General features: G+C 35.4%; 1 protein-coding gene across 2 annotated transcripts in view; it reads right to left on the bottom strand.

Moving 5' to 3' along the window:
- Positions 1 to 10,791: 10,791 nt before the first annotated feature.
- Positions 10,792 to 20,757, bottom strand: part of LOC149177678 (uncharacterized) — a 112,985-nt gene continuing 103,019 nt past the window's right edge. For both annotated transcript variants that reach the window (XM_089420188.1, XM_089420187.1), the window contains 4 exons: positions 13,258 to 13,484; positions 11,494 to 11,630; positions 11,294 to 11,332; positions 10,792 to 11,204 (listed from right to left, as the gene is read on the bottom strand). In XM_089420188.1, the coding sequence (XP_089276314.1) occupies positions 11,112 to 11,204; positions 11,294 to 11,332; positions 11,494 to 11,630; positions 13,258 to 13,484 (496 nt within the window). In that variant the 3' untranslated portion in view covers positions 10,792 to 11,111. The remainder of the gene's footprint in view (positions 11,205 to 11,293; positions 11,333 to 11,493; positions 11,631 to 13,257; positions 13,485 to 20,757) is intronic.

The following is a 20,757-nucleotide window of genomic DNA, read 5'->3' as shown; positions in this document are numbered from 1 at the left end:
AGTTATATCAATGGACTTCATTGTGGGACTACCAATGACCTCAAGAAGACATGATTCCATATTTGTAGTGGTGGACACGTTGACCAAGAGCGCCCATTTCATACCAGTTAAGACTACATATAAGGCACCAGAAATAGCCAGAGTTTTTATTGATGAGATTATGAGATTGCATGGAGTGCCTAGGAAGATCATATCTGATAGGGGAGCAGTGTTTACAGGAAGCTTTTGGACCAGTTTCCAAGAAGCCTTGGGAACCCAGTTGAACTTCAGCACTGCTTATCACCCTGAGATAGATGGGCAGACAGAGAGGACTAATCAAATCCTCGAAGACATGCTTCGGATGTATGTGATGGACCAACAAAAGAGATGGGAGGAGTTTTTACCCCTCGTGGAATTTGCTTACAATAATAGTTATCAAAGTTCCATCAAGATGGCGCCATTTGAGTTCTTATATGGAAGAGCTTGCAGAAAACCTCTCAGTTGGGACCAACTTAAGGACCGAGTATTAATAGGACCAAAAGTGGTGCAAGAGATGAAAGAAAAAATGACTATGATTAGAGGAAGGCTAAAAGAAGCACAAGATTGACAAAAGAGTTATGTTGATGCTCATCAGGTAGACCGATGTTATGAAGTGGGAGATAGAGTATTCTCTAAGATTTGGAAAGGGAGAAAAATTGTCTCCACAGTTTGTGGAACTTTTTGAAATCTTAGAAAAGAAAGGCTCGGTGTCATATAGGTTTGCCTTACCTCCATCTTTAGCGTGTATGCATGATGTGTTTCATGTTTCTGTTTTGCATCATTATATTTCAGATCCTTTGCATGACTTTGGTCATTTGTAGGTTTCGAACGAGGGAACAGTGATGGTTGAACTAGTTCACACACTGGACCAGTGAACTTTGCAGCTTAGACGATGGTTAGTGGACCAAGTTAAGGTACAGTGGGACAATTACAGTCCCAATTCAGCTACTTGGGAGGACGCCGAGGAGATGCGTCACCGTTTTCCTTGCCTATTCCAAGGACTTCAAGACGAAGTCTGTTATTAAGAGGGGGTGTATGTAGTGCCTCACTCTAGTTGACTGACAATAATATTGGCATTAACATTTATTTAGCCCTAAGGCCCACACATTATTCTTTGAGGACCTCAAGTTGAAGATCTGGACACATGACTCTATTATTAGTAGTTGTGATGTTTATGTATGTTCTCCATTGATATTATGATAAAGATAGCATTAATGGTTATGTATGTTATCTATTGGTATTATGATGATTGTAGCATTAATGGTTATGCATGTTATCTATTGATATTATGATGATTGTAGCATAAATGGTTATCTTTGATCTCTATTGAAATTATGATGATGATAGCAGTAAAGGATATGTATGCTCTCTATTGATATCATGATGATGATAGCTTTGATGGATAGGTATGTTTTCTATTGATATTACGATGTTGATAGCTTTGACGGATATTTATTATGATGACGATAGCCATGATGGATGTGTCTCATATGTTACCTAATTGCATTAGTTTTGGTTCACAATGAACGACAATGTGAATGACTAAATGATGTTGATGATGCTATTATGACAATGACTAACACTAAGAAACCTTGTTACTGATGATTATTGAGTATGGCAGGAAACCACCGGAGGTACTCGCATATGACGAGTTGACGACACCTAATTTGATGAAAATTTATATGTTGTATTTGAAATTCTAAGTCAATTTTGAAACCTGTTATATGTGTTTATCTATATTCTGATGATATGTTAGTGGTTGCAGGCACAGCATAGTTGCTTGACCGAATGACTCACATGTGGGAAATGGGGTAGTAAAATTGGATGGAACTGCATGGGAGAGGTGGGACGGTGTCCCTGATCTCACCCACTAGCACTCTCGTCGTGACTTGGGTTGGAAAGGTTGAAACACCTTCGCCTTGAAAATCACGATGTCACGAGGGCAGGTCCCAAAGTTGGGTCGCTCAAGAGGATTTTACCGGGGAGTGAGCATCAAGGCGGATTCCTTGATCCCCAACACCATTAGTTTCACTATAGAAAGCAACATAAGAGATAATAGTGGTCTCTCTCGTTGCACCTATACTTTCCCCTCGTAGCAACTGAATGCTTGAAGGGAAAATGGCGTGGCACCCTTGGAACTTCAAGGGAATTTCTTGAAGGGCATGGCCAACTTGGCATCACAAATAAACTGTTAGGTGTGACACCCTTGGAACTTCAAAGATTGAAGGGCACGACCAAACTCGACACTCTTAAAATCGTTAAAAATTAATAAATTAATAAATATAATCAAGATATGAAAACCATGTAAATTCATAGCAAGTGGTAAATAATGATTAGAACCGAGGTAATTAAATCAAGAATAAAACTTGGGTTAAAGAGATCATAGGAAGAAATCAAATATTTTGCCTTAAAAACTCTACCCTTCCCATGTTGGAAAATATTAGGTAGATAATATAATTTCAGTAGGTAAAAATGAGAAAGAGGGACATAAATGTAAGGATAAATATTAATCCTGAAATAATTAAATTTAATTAAGAGAAGTGGATGGTGAATTAAAATAAGATTAATAAATTAAATTTTAGAGAAATTTAGAGAACCTCCATGTGGCAACAATCAACATAAAAATATCCATCTAAGAGATAACTTGAGTTAAATTAGGGAGTAGATAGGAGATCAAATCTTAACTTATCAATTGACTTTAGTAATGAACACAAATTGAGTAAAAAGGGGGATCAAGAGACAACTAAGAGAAGAAATAGAAATCTTGTTGAGGTGAAGAAAAATATTAGTTTTAAATAAATAATTTTGGAGACCCTGGATAAGAGAGCGACACATGGGTATAAATAACTCGAGTTAAATTAGGGAGTAGATAGGGGATCAAATCTTGACTTATCAATTGACTTTAGTAATGAACACAAATTAAGGAATAAAAGGGGGATCAAAAGACAACTAAGAGAAGAAATAGGGATCTTGTTGAGGTGAGGAAAAAATATTAGTTTTAAATTAAAATTTAAATAAATAATTTTGGAAACTCTTGATGAGAGTGACACATGGGTGGGTGAATAATCAAACTAGTGAATTATCAAAAATAATTAATTATGCATGAAATGTCAAGTGTCTCCTATGAAGACTCCTATAAAAGAAGGGGCAGGCCATGAGAGAAGGGACTTTTCTTTACCCTACTGTTGGATGGATGAGATTATGTTATAGTGACTACGAGCTATAGCGAGTTTGGTGAGGTAGAGGACTTTAAAGAGGGGACTCTTGAGCGAAAGAGTGCTCTCCTCTACCAACTATTACATTCCTCCATTGTCCAACCCCATTGCAGCTTGGGGGTCTGCATGGAAGGAGAGTACCCAAGGAATAGGCTGGGATGTCAACCGGTGGGTCTTTGCATTCGAATTAAGCACGTGGACATTCACACTTGGAGGCGACTAGCAACTAAGGAGGGCAATTAGTGGCAAGTCAAGTTTGAATTTCATCTTCTGGTGAATGGTACCTATGTTGTTATAATATTATTTTGTATGATTTCATTATGGTTTAGTTAATAACATGTAATTTAGATGATATGTTCAATGAAATGAAATTCAGAAAAGTTTTATATAATGCTTAATAATTTTTGAGTTCCCAATGTTATTTTCTTATGGTTGTATTTTTAGTATTTAAAAAAACAAAACAAAAAAGATAGGGTTGGTCCCTACAACTTTCTTCGACTCAGAAACTTCGACCTTGCTTCAGAGACTTCAATATTCACTGAAAGACTTCAATATTCACTAAAAGACTTCAATCTTCACTTAGAGACTTCTATCTTGGCCTAATACAACTTCTTGAGGCAATGGTATCCCACACCAACAACTTCGACCTATAGCAGTAGCAACATGCAGCAACTGGCTACAGCGTCAATAAGAGAACTTCGATCTTCTAAACTATGGCACGAGAGAGAAAGATAAATGCACCAAGACTTCGATTTTTCTTCCTTCCTTTTCCTAGACCAAACTCGCACTTCTTTTTCTTCCTTCCTCTCTTTCACACTTTTTTCTAGCTTCAAGAGATATCGAACTTGCTTGTGTTTTCCAAAAGGAATTCGAACTGCTTCATTTATAGTCCTTTGGTGAGGTCGAATAGACTTCTTTGAGGCTAACTTGGTGTGGAGGTAATATAATTCATATTTGACTTAATATTTAACCTGTTTACATGATTCAAAAGCCCAAGAAGAGTCTCTTTAAAAGTACAATGACTCTATTGACTCAGAATAAATACTAGAAGTCCTCAATGGGGATTGGACCTTAAACATGATGACCCAAGCATGAAATCCATGCTTTAATAAGTCATAATAATAATTATTATTATTATTATTTTCTTTATTCTTTTGACAAGTACACGATGACTCAAATACATTAATGAAGGCCAAACCTAGTTACATTTTCCAACAATCCCTCTTAATTAGGGAGGTATTCATCATAAACAAGTAAAAGGAAGATCTCAACTATATGAACCATGAAGAATTTCAAGGCACTGCAATACCATGGACTAGATTCTTCACCAGGGCAGTCTATCCATTGGTCTCTCAACAATTTAGGCACCGCAATGCCATGGATTAGATTCCCGATCAGGGCAATCTATCCAAGTGGGACTAAGATGGACTCAAGCTTTCAGCCTCTCTAGGTACCATCAAGCTTATTAGCTAACCATCAACCTAGGGACCTACGTGTGTATCCATGGTCAGAGCTCTATGACCCACGCCACCCTCCCTACTTTGGGACCTAGACATCAACACAAAGTGTCGGCCACATGTCCCCCCAACCAATGCTTCATTCACAATGCCTCAACACTATTTGATCCAACAAATCGAGGACAACCAATCTATCACAATCAAATTGATTGGTAGCCAGCGTGCTATCAAGACCTTCAAGAAATTCACCTGTACAAACACAATCCCAATCAATATTATACTTTCACATATTCATAAATAAACACAAACCTTCGGGGTTTTCCTGATGTTGCTTCTTAACATGGTAGGCCTATCAACCAAATCTTTGACAGAAAATACTTCACTTTTTATACAACAATATATTCTTCAAACTTCATTCTCCAATCAAACTATACTCTCCTTCTCAACCAAGGAGATTTTTCTCTATCTAGGCTCCCTCTTAAACTTAAGGAGATCTCTTTTATCCGGTCTCCCTGTTAGCCCATGGAAATCGGCGTCTTCTTTTCAACGTCGGAGATCTTTCATGGCTTCCATCCATCTTATCAAAGTTATCATCATTCACATAAACTTTACTTGGGATCATCTTCACCATCTTGAAGATTATGTACCTACACAACTTAGATATCAAGTACAACCAAATCTATAGAAGCATGAAGTTAGTCATATGGAAGCATTTCAACTTTATATATATCCGATACCCAAACAAAAGATACATTATCTTCAACATTAAGCTAGGGACTTTGTCATAAACCCTAGACTGACAACTTTCATTATATCTAAGGTTTCAATGTTTCTACCCATGGTATATCCTACTACAACATATAGCAAACCCTAGAAACAATTCAAAAATAGATCTACAAAGCAACTTTCAGAATTCATATGTTAGATTTCTCACTAGGATTTCATGTAAACCCTAGAATTCATACATGATCTCTAACAATCAAAATCAATTACAGCGTAACAACATGAATAGCTTTTACTAGGGTTTGATGTACACCCTAGATTTCACACTTACATAAACTCAACAATCACTATATAAATTTATAAATTCCAGATTGTCATATCACATATATTAGAGAAATTAACTACTACTAGGGTTTAGCTGCAAAACCCTAGATTTACCAAACAACATCATCCTAGAACATCAAACTCATACAAGGGCTTAGATTAAATCCTAAGACTTACGACCAACAATAATTAAGTCAACAAACATATCTAGGAATTCATCATTAATCATATCATATGTCACATACATACCTAGGGCTTCATTCCTAGGATCACAACAAAGGTTTTGCTTATAGGCCCAACCAAACCCTAAAGATCTAGGATTTTATAGCAAAGAAAACCCTACTATATCAACACTTTAAAGGTTCAGGATTTCAGACAACATTCTTTCAACCCTAACAAGTTAGGGTTATCAAAGCCCCAAACATGACATTAATAACAAAATAGCATTTCACAATAACCCTAAGCATTTTTAGGGTTTCAAACATTGACATTAACATTGGCATACCCTTAGGTTAGGGTTTTCCAAAGAACCTGCCTAAGGTTCTATAAGATCAACTAAAAATATGAGGGTGGTATATTTATCAAGTGATGAATCACCTGAAAAAAGAATCATTGTGATTCAATACAGCTAGACATAATGATGTTAGTAATAGATTATCAAATGAATAATCATTTACTATAAAGAAATCAATGTTTTATAGTTTGAGGCATACCTTTGTTCCTTGACAAACCTTGTCATGGGAGGTCCTCTTCCATACTCCTTGAGGATATAGCAGATGTTTTCCTAATTAAGACAAGAGAGAGAATGGTGTTTAGTATTTAATATAATCAAAACTTAAATAAGTACATGAAACCAGAAATTGAAAAGAAGTGAGATATTTATCTTGGTAGATGTTGGGGGGGCTCCCTCCAAAGCTTGAGGGATACCTATAAACTTGTAAACAAAAGAAAAATGTATTTTCCAAAAACATGTTAAACACTATAAATTCTAAACATAAAAAACACAAAATAGAATATCTATGACTTGAAGTAAAAGACTTAATAGTGTAAGTCCCTTATATCAGATTCTTCGAGTTTGACTTTCTTTAGGTCTTCTTCAACAACATTGGCTTGATCTCTTTATTCTTGTTTCTTGGATTGTCGGGACAGCCACTCATGTAGTGACCCTTCTTATGACATTGATAGCATTCTACTTTGGACATGTCAACCTTCATCTTCGGTCCTTTCTTGAAATTTCCTCTATGTTGAGCAGCATAGGCATTTGACACTCCTTCAGAGTTGGCAACTAATGGATCCTTGTTTCTTCTTGACTGCAAGCAGTCCATGGTTCTTCAAAAGTGGGACCTTCCAACTGTTGAGTCCTGTAGCAAATGCACCCCAAATAGCTGGCAATTCTAGTATAGCAGTGATCACAAGTTCTTTGTCTGGAACAATTTCATTAATGGCCTAAAAGATCATCTTTGATTCTTGTTATCTTCACAAAAAAATAGGCCATTGTATCTTCTTTAGTCATCTTTGTGGTCCTTTGTTCATTCTTCAGGGTTGCTACTTGACCAATGTTCTTAATAGTTGATAACTTTGACAAAGCCTCATACATTTCTTGAGCATGGTCAATGTTGGCTATGAATGGGACAAGATTTATTCTTTCTGCCATTAGGTTCATGGCCACTAATTCCAAATTTTTGACCTTCACTTTATCAACATCACTAGAGCCTTTTGTAGGCTTCTTTACTTTTCCTTTCACCAAGTCTAGTACCTTGTTCTTTTTAAGGATGTGGTCAATCCTCTTCATCCAATATTTGTAGTTAGAGGCTCCTTTGAGTTTGTTCTCTCCCTTGATTGTGTTAGACATCTTCCTTGAATATAGTAGACTTCTTCACTGAAATAATCCTTTTGAATGATTGCTTGATCAAGTGCTAGAGACTGCCTTTAGCTTCTTTCTTCACCAAAGCTCTGATACCATGTTAAAAAATCACAAAGGCAGAAAAAAAAAATCTTATACATGATATATACTTGTGATGTTCATGATTTCTTATTAACGCTTTTGATATCTTCTTTCTTTTAGTTCATCAAGCAATTACCAATCCAATAGCACATAAATCAATGCACACCAGATATAGGCTCACAGCCAAGGCAAAACCCCTCTCTAGGGGAAAACTCAGTCAGTAATTCTTCCTTCAATAGTTTTCCTGGGATATTCCAAGAATCTATACCTTGACACAAGCTTTCCTCCACACCAAGTGAGCATACTTGTGATGTTCATGATTTCTTATTAAAGTTTTTGATATCTTCTTTCTTTTAGTTCATCAAGCAATTACCAACACAATAGCACATAAATCAATGGACACCAGATATAAGCTCACAGCCAGGGAAAAACCCCTCTCTAAGGGAAAACTTGATTAGTAATTCTTCCTTCAATAGTTTTCCTGAGATATTCCAAGAATCTATACCTTGACACAAGCTTTCCTCCACACAGGTGAGCCTTCTTTTGTTCTTGCAAATGAATCTACTTGACCTTGCAACAACAACAACAACACTTTCTTAGACTCAGAAACTTCGATCTTGATTTGGAGACTTCAATCTTCACTAAAAGACTTCGATCTTCACTTAGAAACTTCGTTCTTGGCCCAATACAGTTTCTTGAGGCAACAATATCCCACACCAGCAACTTCGACCTATGGCAACAGCGACATTCAGCCACTGGCTACGACATCAACAAGAGAACTTCGATCTTCCAAACTAGGGCACGAGAGAGAGAGATAGATGCACCAAGACTTTGATTTTCCTTCCTTCCTTTCCCTACACCAAACTCGCACTTATTTTGCTTCGTCTATTTCACACTTTTTCCCAGCTTCAAGAGATATCGAACTTGCTTGTGTTGAATGTCCTCCAAAGGAATTCAAATTGCTTCATTTATAATCCTTTGGTGAGGTCGAATAGCCTTCTTTGAGGCCGACTTGGTGTGGAGGTAACATAATTCATATTTGAATTTTACCTGATTCAAAAGCCCAAGAAGGGTCTCTTTAAAGTAAAATGACTCTATTGACTCATAATAAATCCCAAAAGTCCTCAATGGGGACTTTGACGTAAAACACGATGACCCAAACATGAAACCTATGCTTTAATAAGTCATAATAATAATAATAATAATTCTTTTCTTTATTCTTTTGACAAGTACATGACGACTCAAATACATTAATGAAGACCAAACCTAGTTACATTTTCCAACAAGGGTGACCACACGATACATAGGACATCAGTAAACTCGCACACAACATATATCCAGAAAATTACATCAACATAACTACGGGCTGTGGAAATATACACTCACAAATTATGTACTTGTTTTCATGTGCTACTTTTGCAATGATGGATGATAGTCCCTGTGAGCGATATTGGAAATTATGTTCTATTGCCTCCTCTTGTGGGTGGCTTTCTTTTGAAAGATTAGCTGATCTACTCGGAATTGAGGGTTATCTAATTGTAGCTTCACTTTTTCAATTCAGACCAACTTAAACCAATTTTGGCCCAACCATAACTCTGTTCTGCGATTAGCAGCAAATCAGGTAATCTTAAGAAATTGTATAGATGTTATGATTAGTATTTCTTTGGAAAGTGATGAATTTCCTTGTTTGAATTATGTTAGTACGTGAAACTTTAGAGTTTGTGCTTGCATAATCCTGACAAAAGTTCATACTATATTGGCAAATTGTTCACAACATGGGAATGCCAAATGCAGGCGAAGTGTTCCGAAGATTGAAAGGCCAAATGTAGGCCGGCGAATAACTAGACAAAGTGGAAATGAAAGATCGCATGCGTGGGAAGTTTAGAAACCAGACAACCGCAAGAAGCAATAGACGACATCACAAGCTACAAGAGAATTGTCAAGGAAAAGGTTTGTAATGTAACTGAAAATTGTACATTCAAAAGAGAAACAAATGAACTTTTGTAGAATACATTTCCCCTGGTGGCAGCTTATTAGCCAAAGAGTAGCTTTCATAGCTTGTGCTATGTATCTGCTTCATTGTAATATCCAGACGAAAGATGCAGCTTGCACGTTGACCCCAACAATCTATCCAAAACAAGGTAACAATTTCCCAAATATTCTGGAGAAAAACATTTCAAATAGGTCAATTTATGTTGTAAATTGGTACTAGGATAGTGCTAAATTTTAAAATATTGGCAAAAGGAAATTTTATGAAATAGGGAAGGACCAGCATGCATATGGAAGTCTAGAACTCAAATTATAATACATCGAAAGAACTAATGGACAAAACATCAAAAAAAGTAACAAAAAGTGGGAGAGACATTTAAAATAGTGTGCATTACGCATAAAACTGCTTATAATTTTAAGAAGAAAAAGACTAATAAACCTGCACAGAAATTAAATCTTCAATGCTACGCACAATATTGATCTCTCATTTTTTAGGCTTCCTTCTTCTAATTTCAACGCTGACATATACAGAAGTTGGTTTCTACATTAATTTTTAAACAATAACAAACGTTTTTGAGAAAAAATTACTGCAAAACCTTTTTTTGAGGAAAAGACTTCTTAATTTGCAGTAAAAGAATACTTGCTTTATGCTAACTGTTACATTTGAATGCTAATTGTCACTACAATGACTTGCTTGCCCAACGTAGGTTTAAAAAGGCCAACATGTCACCACTAACCCCTATCTTCTCTATATCCTTATTAAAGAGATATCAAGCCTGGATAAATCTGATCTGCTGACCAAGTCGCTAATTTGTTGTCATTGTCATAGGACTTTTTGTGATTAGCTTTCTGAGTTTGTGTAGAAAGAATTCGTCCTCAGCACAACATGTTGCTGTTGAAGATATCAGGACATTATCAGGCATTGTATTCGTGCCTCCATGGTGATTGATACGGACTGAGATGTTTGTGCTCCCCCTATAACTACCTCTATATTTAATGTAGTGTAGTGGGGGGCACCTTTCCTCTTCCTTCTTGTCTTCTCTGTTATTTTCACTTGTGTCCTTTTTATCTTTTAGCATTGGGGAGTAACTTTGACACTCCCACTCTATGTCCATAACTGGTTGTATTTTGTGATCCATTGACCTCTTCTTGTAATTATCTTATATATTATTTTTCCGTAAAGATGATCATCAACGTTTCAACACAAACGTTAACGAAGTAAAAATAGTCTCACAAACAATCCCCAAAGATTGCCATCAATATTACAATTTTCTTGAAATTTTGATTGAAATTTGAAACGTGCTCATTTTCATCTACTTTCTTGAAATGCCATCTATATCTGCCTTACCCGCTACATCATGATCCTACTTAGGCCTACCATATTTGCAAGACCTCCTTGAGGACCACCATTTACAGACATGCCAACACCACACATACTTTTCACACCGCGGATGCTGGAATTGGAGGAAATTTTGGCTGTGATTGAATTGGCTGGACTTGATCCTCGGTCAATTTATATCCATCTTTTATCATCTACAATTGACATATACATGAGGTGATATATCACAAAGATGATCATTTCATTGAACGAAATGCAAATACAAAGTGGCCAAAGAAGTTACCAGAGAACAAAACTGCATAGCGAGCGTATCTGCATAATGCTGCACAGTATAAGAAATGCACTAGAATGGTTAAATAAACAAGTTCGAATCTTTAATAAACATCATTATAAATTAAATATTATCTTTACCCAAAACTATTTACAAGTTCTTGTTCACTTGAAATGTAAGCCAATAAGGTTTGTTGAGCCATTCTCCCTTACAGTGTTAGGCAATGAGAGTATATCATCATGAGGAGTAGAACTTGACAAATATTGCACGACTGCCTCTACCATACCGTCTTTTGCACGTTCACACATTACCAATCTAACCCGATTTATGTGAAGCATAACTGGAGTGCCTGAAATAGAAAATATGCTACAGAAATCATGTAAGAAATCAAATTAATAGAGCAAGAATGATGTATTAGCAACAACAAACAAAAGAGAGGGTATAAATGATTTCGGGTAGGCAGTCCCCATCTCCATCACTGGTCTAAATCTTTGCTGGTGGGAATTCCATCTTTGGTGTCTCAAAAAAGCAGAAAATAGTGAAGGGTGTCAAATGAGGATAGTGATCAGTTTCCTTCAAAGCCTAAAGGAGGTTTTACAAGGATCATTTAAGCTTCCAGCCATGGGGGAGAATTGCCAAGTTTCTCTAGATGTTCCTAGTAATGGAGTTTAAAGTATTTTACTGGATTCTGGCTCTGGAGTTTCTTCAAGCGTTTCAGGTGTCTGTCAGCATCTCTGGGTGGAAAAGGCCAGTAGATCTCTTCTTTGAAGGTGTCCTTAACAAGTCTCTGAAACACATCTCTGACTTTTCAGAGAATAAGTCCAATTGCTTTCTTCCAAACCATGTAGCCATTCCAGACTTGGCTTAAGAGGTTGTGTGTACATTTGCTGGACAACCCCTTCACTTGATACCTCATCTCTAAAGTTATTTTTATCATGAAATTTGTGTTTTAACGCAAATAGAAAAAAGGTTTCAGAGAGAGGCCCTAATTTTTATAAGTTCTAGACATTTTCTGAAAGTGTTGTTCTGATTTTTTATCTACTATCAATGGCTCTTTTCTCAGTCAAACTGTGCGTAAGACTTCTTGATCTGCCCCTTCATTTTTGGACAGAAGATATACTAGAAGCAATAGGAAACTCCAATGGGTATTCTTTCTTCTTTTACAGTTAACAAGACAATGACTTCTTCCACTAGAATCTGTGTTGGGCTCAATATTGATATAGGTTTCCTGGATGAAGTTTTGTCTGGAATCTCAGGGAAAACCATGCAGGGAAGTTTTTGGATTATGACAAACATCACATTCCATTGCCTTTGTCAGCCTGATAAAGGAGAGAACAAATCTGTTGAGAAACAGAAATGGTCAAGGGAGCCAACTATGATGATGTCAAAAATCTTATTAGAAACAAACATCTGCTTGGCAAGGAGATGATTTCAAGGATTCTGAACAGACAGTTAAAGACAACATTGTCCATAAGAGCTTGGATGGAAAAAACTCAAGATTGTGACAGGAGAATAATACCTCAGGAAGCAGATCATTGCTCCAGTAAAGGGAACCTGATCAAATCCTAAAAATGAAAACACCACAGTAGAAGGGAGGAGGTGATGGAAACCAGCTGTCCAAGAACACAGTAAAACAATGGCCTATCTAAAAGCTTCACCACACGAGTGAATGGGAGGTGCAGCAACATTTTGAATTAGTAGAACATGAAGCAATGGAAGAATTTAAGATCTGGCAAAAAGTATTTTTAGGTAAGATTGAAATCGTACTCAACCATTTGCTATTGAAAAATTCCATTCCTCTTAATTGGGCAACAGGATCAAATGGAAGTTTAATAAATACAGAGCTTCATGCCATGCTGTTATCAAATTTTGTAGACTTTGATCATTTATTCAAAGAGAAGTTTGGGTTTTCTTATTTAAAAAAAGAGAAAAACATTAACAATGACAATATAGCATGAAAACATATTCAGTCCAACCTTGAGGTAAAAATTCTCGGCGTTCGAAGTTTATAATCCTTGATTTGCAAACTTTTACACCTCCCAGAACAAGTGAACTAGCCATACTTCTGTGTCCTTTGACATCCTGTTGATCTTCTTTATTCACATCACTGGGTAGAGCAATTAATTGCGATGGCTGATAAAGCTGTTGCTTCTTTACTTCTGGGAACTCTTCAATTTTCCTCTTTTTAGTGTGTAGACTATGTCTATAATTTCATAACCAAATAAATCTCAGTGCACTCGAAAACATAAAACTCTGCACATATTTAAACAGTGTACTTAAGTAACAAATACATCTCTAAGAATAAAAAACTATCAAATAAATAGTATAGTCCACGTCTAAGTCCCTGGTTTTCAGTCCTGATATATAGTCATGTATCAGACACGTGAAATTTAAAGGTGAAACATAAAGACGTAGTATACTGTATGAGACATTGTTACCAGCTTAACCACAAAACGAGAATAGAATTTTAAAAAATGAGAGAAACATTTGAAAAAAAAAACCATTTAAATTTGTTTTCTAAATTCTATCCCCAAAATGTTAAAACAATTAAAAAAACATATTTTTTTTTCAAATGCATATACATAAATATATAGTTTTCTTCTACCTCTAGCTTGATGACATCATGATATTCCTTGACGACACCATTCTGGATCCTCTTTTGATGATGGCATGAGCCATTTTGACGATGCCATGGGTTTTGGAGGACTAGTTTGATGATATGACACCTAATTTGATGGAGATCCACGACCTAAGGGATAAGATATCATCCTTGAGTTCTTCCTGTTGATGATTGTAGTTCTGAAAAGTATTTCGCAAAAGCAAAGTGTCCAAGTTGCGGGCATCGTCACTAAATGACTTAGGATTTCACTTTATTATTTAATTAATTAAGTGAATGTCTTTTCATAAAGTGATTTTAATTGTGTAAAGTGCCTATGTTTAGGTAATAGTGATTTAAGTTGAATTTTGAACCATTGATCTCCACTTAAAATTCGATTTAATCTTGATTGTTGAGATTAGCGATTAGGTAGTAGTGATTTAAGAGGAATTTTGAACCATTGATTGAAGCGAACAAAGTTCGTTCTTCAAATTAAATACTCCAAAAGACTTGGAATATAAAGATCTCCATTGAGAATAAGAATATATATTACAAAGGATGAATAAAATGATGATACAATGAAAGTGAGGGGTCTGCTTATATATTAGGGAAGTGCCTCTTCATGGAGAGTCATGTCCCATTTAGACATGCCTCTTCAACCTAATTACTAATTAACTAATCATTATTACAATTATCCTCATTACTTATATTTATATTATTTATATATATTTTATTTGTAACATTGCCTTCCTCCTCAAAAAAGCTTTGTCTTCAACCTAACTACTAATTAACTAATCATTATTACAATTATCCTCATTACTTATATATATATATATATATATATATATATATATATTATTCGTAGCATTGCCTTCCTCCTCAAAAAATCTTTGTCCTCAAAGTTTGTTGATACAAAAGGCTTGATCTCTTTTTCGGTTTCGAATGTCTTCTCGTTTCGGCATTGTCATCTTTGTTGATACAAGTTGATATGATCTTCTAAGTGACAAACAAAATTGTCGCACTAAGAAGGGATCAGACCATCCTAGATTAATCTTCTAAGGAATATTCTGATCATTGGAATTTCGTAACGAATTGTCATCATAGGATTGGATTGAGGTTACATCAATATTCTTTGGAACATCAGTTTGTTGTTTCTGTTCTGAATGGTCCTGATATGTAACTTGGTTGAGTTGTCTACTCTCATGATTCGGATGTCGATAGAGAACTTTTTTGGTTTGACTTTCCCTTATTAGGTGTGTGGAAATTTTTTGATTTGCTTCTGGTACTATGGTTGTTGAGTTAGGTACATAATCTTCGTTTAGAATTTTCATCATCTAGATTGTAACATGTGAGTGTGCTTTTCCTTCAACTAATAAATCATCTTCTTGAGTTCTGCTATTGACTGGTTCAGTATTTGTTTCTTTATCTTCCATTGGGGATGTTACGACTGGCGACTTCGATACTTCCTCTTGAATATAATGTTCTAACCTATCTTTTAACAACTTCTTGTCCTTCTTAAGCTTTTTAATTTGTGTTAGTAACTTTTCGCTATGATCCTTAAGTCGTAAAACTTCTTCATCTTTATCAGTAATGATTTTGTCAATTTTATTTTGCATATTTTTTAGTACTTTTTTACCTTCTTGAAAAATTACCTTTGAAATATCTTGGATGTCTTCTGGTGTCACTGAGTTTGGCTTCACGGTGACATCCTGTAGCGTTATTTTTTCTTTTTGTAAGAAAATGTCAAAAACTTATTTTTCGTATTCAGGATGAAATAACCAAGGGTTTCCATCCAAGGTGAACCCAAAATAATGTCACCTTGATCGCTCCATAAGGTTTGAACTGAGAAGTGCGATATAAATGTATAATCCCCAATGTTTAACTGTAAATTGGTTAGGTCATATTTTTTGTTGCCAAAACAGTGTAATTTTTCGATTATATTTGACTCCGGGATCACTAATTGGTAACCTTCTACAATAATACCCTTGTACCGCCTTGTACTTATATATATATATATATATATATATATATATATATATATAATGCTTTTAAAAAGTACTCTTCCTTTGTTATAACTTGTTATCCTTATGTCTCTTTATAGTTCTAGATTTGACCCTTTATATACTCTAATATGTGGATCTTTTAAGTAACCTTCTATAATAATACCCTTGTACCACCTTGTAGTTATATATATTTTCAATAATTTTATGATTTGAACTTTTCTTTAAAATACCCCTTTATTATATAAAATTTTTCTTTATATGTCTTTTATTTATAATATTTTCTTTTTATTTTTGAAAAGTTACAACCCTAGTGAAATGTGGCTATTCATCTCTTTGAGGTATAATATAAAATATATGTCCATTTATGTTTCTTTGACTCGTGAATTTTCTCCACATAAAAGTAAAACTTACCATTCATGTAAAGAGATTTTGTATTCCTTTTGTTCTTTTTTACCTTGAAAATACCATGGGTTGCTAATACCACAAGCTTGTAAAAAATTTAATGAAGAATCAAGATAATATTATCTACTCTTCCTCTTCTTACGTATAGTTTTAAAGATATTTGGAAAGATTCTCTTTGACTTTACCGTGTACTTTTTATAAATAATGTAAAACCTTTTTTTATATATATGAATGTTCTCCTTCAAAATTTACATCAGACTATATTTGTTTTTTTTCTAATAATTTTTTTTATTCTTTGATTTAAGTTTTTGTTCTCTTTTTTCTGTATCAAATGGCCAAAGGCCTAAATGGAGATATGGAGAAACCCCAAATTCTAATAGTGAAATGCTTCAACGACAACGATGTTAACGAATTTCGATGGCCAAGGACCTGGGTCAGACTGGCTCTGTGCAACGGCTGAGCGACCAGAGGATCAAATAGCTCTGAAATACCAAATGAAGTGAACAAAGTTCAATCTTCAAGTTAAATACTCCAAAAGACTTGGAATATAAAGATCTCCATTTAGAATAAGAATATATATTACAAAGGATGAATAAGATGATGATATTGAAGTGAAAACTTCTTGATAAACAGAAATATATGTATAAATATTTTATTAAAAAGATGAATTGACAGATGATGAATGATTACAATGGGGTTCCTGGCTTATATACTGTCATGGGACCCTTTGGGGAGAGGGCATGACCTTATGATCGTGCCCTTTCATCTAATTTATCTTAAAATTAAATAATAAACCTAAACTAACTAATTTTTACACAACATTGCCTTCCTCTCAAAAGAATGCTTTGTCCTCAAAGCATACGTAACGACAGATGATGTTGACAAAATGCTTCATTCTCCCAAGAAGCTTCTTCTTCGAGTAAGTCCTTCCACTTGATCAGATATTCCTTGATAGTACAATATCAAAGCTTTCTTTCTCTAGTAGACAAAATACCTTCTGTTCTAAAATGACTCTTCCCTCATCATCTAAGGATGGAAGTGTTGTTTGCACTGTTTGATTGTTACCTAGTGCCCTTTTAAGGCAATATACGTGGAAGACGTTGTGAACACGACTTGTCTCTGGAAGGCTTAAACCATACGCAACTTGGCTAATCTTTTTGTTGATCTGATAAGGTCCATAAAACTTTGGTGTCAATTTGTTTTTTCCTTTCTGTTTTAAGGATAATTGTTTGTATGGTTGGAGCTTAACAAATACCCATTCTCCAACTTCAAACTCTCTTTCGGTTCTGTTACAGTCTGCTTGTTGCTTCATACGATTCCTTGCATTATTCAGGTTTTCTTTTAATATTTGGACGATTTTTTGGGTTTCTTCTAGTTGATCTTTAACAGCAAGTAGATTTGTCTGGACAATAGCTAGATCCTTCCATCTCGAGGGTTCATACCCATATAGAACTTGAAATGGCATCATTTTTGCTAATGTATGATAAATGGAATTATACCACCACTCAGCAAGATGTAACCACTGAGACCACTTATTTTGTTTTTTTTGTAGCGTAGCAACGTAGGTAGGCCTCCAAACATTTATTGACAACCTCTGTTTGGCCATCTGTTTAAGGGTGATAAGCGGAACTCATATTTATGTAGGTTCCTATATGGCTGAACAATTCCTTCCAGAAATTACCCTTGAACTTGGCATCTCTATCACTCACAATGACTTTTGGAAAACCGTGTAACTTATATATATTTTTGCAAAATATTTCAGCGATTTCTTTTGTTGAGTATGACTTCTTTATTGCCATAAAGTGAGCATATTTGGTGAGTCTGTCGACTACTACGAAAATCTTTTCCTTGCCTTCAGATACTGGTAATCCTTTGATAAAGTCCATCAAGATTTCTTCCCATTTCTTATTTGGAATGTTTAAAGGGTGAAGTAATCCTAGTGTCGTAATATTTTCACTTTTATTCCTTTGACATGTGTCACATTCTGCTACATACTTGTGAATATCACAATTCATTCCCTTCCAAAAGAAGGACTGACGTGCATTGTAGTAAGTCTTAAAGAATCCTACATGTCCAGCTGACGGTGAGTCATGTGATTCCTTGAGTATCTTAAACTTAAACTTGGAATTTGTATTTAGATAGATTCTTCCCTTATACCATAGGATATCATTCTTCCACTCAAATTTTGAGTTGTTGGGAAAGGTTATTGATTATTTCCGTTATTTCTGGATCCTTGGCATACTCACTTCGAATTTCGTTAAGCCACTCAGGGACAACAACTGAAATTGCAAGTAGTGTTGGTTCTTCATCTTTCCTGGATAAGGCATCTACTACTACATTGTCTTTACCTCTTTTATGTAGTATTTCCAAATCAAAAGCGGCAATTTTTTCAATCCATTTTTGTTGTTCTTCGGAAAGTGTTTTTTGTTGAAGGAGATGTTGGAGACTATTATGGTCTGTTCGAATAGAAAACTTACTGCCCAAAAGATATTGCCTCCACTTAGCTAGTATGTGGATTTGACGCGTTCTCTTTTGTTGAGCTTCCTACTTTCAAAAGCTATTGGATGTCCTTGTTGCATTAATACTGCACCTATACCGAATTCGAAAGCATCACACTCAACGATAAATGGTTTAGAAAAATCTGGTGTTGCTAATACGGGAGCATTAGAAATACTTTCCTTTAATTTTTCAAAACATCTTCCTGCTTCCTCATCCCATAGAAACGAATTCTTCTTTAAAAGATTTGTTAGAGGTGCAGTTATATGTGCATAGTTTTTGATAAATCTTCAGTAATATCCAGTCAAACCTAAGAACCCTCTTAGCTTGGATATATTAGCAGGTTTGGTCCATTCTTTTATAGCTTTGATTTTGTTAGGGTCCACCTTAATGCCTTCATGGGATATAATGCGTCCAAGGTATTCTACTTCTTCCTTTCTAAAGGTGCATTTGGATTTATTTGCGTAAAATTGGTGTTCTTTAAGTAGTGTAAGAACTTTGTCCACATGTTGCAAGTGCTCCTTCCAAGTTTTACTGTAAATTAGAATATTGTCAAAGAATACTAATACAAACTTCCTAAGATGTGGACGAAATAATTCGTTCATGGTTGCTTGAAACGTTGTTGGTGCATTGGTTAATCCAAACGGCATTACTTTAAATTCATAGTGACCTTCGTGTGTTCAGAATGTCGTTTTTGGTATGTCCTCCAATATGATTCTAATTTGATAGTAGCCTGATCTTAAGTCTAATTTTTCAAAACATCTTCCTACTTCCTCATCCCATAGAAACGAATTCTTCTTTAAAAGATTTGTTAGAGGTGCAGTTATATGTGCATAGTTTTTGATAAATCTTCAGTAATATCCAGTCAAACCTAAGAACCCTCTTAGCTTGGATATATTAGCAGGTTTGGTCCATTCTTTTATAGCTTTGATTTTGTTAGGGTCCACCTTAACGCCTTCATGGGATATAATGTGTCCAAGGTATTCTACTTCTTCCTTTCTAAAGGTGCATTTGGATTTATTTGCGTAAAATTGGTGTTCTTTAAGTAGTGTAAGAACTTTGTCCACATGTTGCAAGTGCTCCTTCCAAGTTTTACTGTAAATTAGAATATCGTCAAAGAATACTAATACAAACTTCCTAAGATGTGGACGAAATAATTCGTTCATGGTTGCTTGAAACGTTGTTGGTGCATTGGTTAATCCAAACGGCATTACTTTAAATTCATAGTGACCTTCGTGTGTTCAGAATGTCGTTTTTGGTATGTCCTCCAATATGATTCTAATTTGATAGTAGCCTGATCTTAAGTCCAATTTTGAGAAATACTTTGCGCCATGTAGCTCATCCAACATTTTGTCAATAAAGGGGATTGGGAACTTGTTTTTTATTGTTATTTTGTTTAATCCCCTATAATCAATGCATAGCCTGAATAAGAACTTTTACTTTTTGAGATGATCCCACACTTTAAGAGGTCTTGGATTAATCTCTCGATTTCTGTTTTTTGGTGATGTGGATATCGGTATGGCTTGATGTTGACAGGGTCTGATCCTGCCTTGACTTCTATTGTATGCTCAATTTCCCTATTAGGCGGCATCTTCATAGGTAGGTCTTGAAATACTTTTTCATGTTTCCGGATTAGATCTTGTATCTCTGGTGACTCTTCACTGGTCATATTTGCAGATAACATTTCTAACTGATGACATTGTACTACATAAGCGGGTGCTCCCTTTCGAATCATCTTCATCATCTGAGATGATGATACAATTTGATTTTCTGGTGCTTGGAATCCGTGTAATTTGTACTTCTGACCTCCCCATTTGAATTTTATAAATTGTACTTGGTGGTTGGCGGCATAAGTACCTAAAGTTCGTAACCACTAGATACCTAAGACTACATCTACTCCTCCTAATGGTACTGTGAAAAACGGAGACTCTAAACTGAAGTCTTGAATCTGCAATTTAACCTTATGGCATTTCCCCACC

Source organism: Pinus tabuliformis, chromosome 4_1 (genome assembly GCF_031772625.1).
Source record: "Pinus tabuliformis cultivar Carrire ecotype Pingquan chromosome 4_1, CPIR1, whole genome shotgun sequence".
In the NCBI taxonomy this organism is placed as follows: Eukaryota; Viridiplantae; Streptophyta; class Pinopsida; order Pinales; family Pinaceae; genus Pinus; species Pinus tabuliformis.
This window is presented reverse-complemented; position numbering and strand designations above follow the sequence as displayed.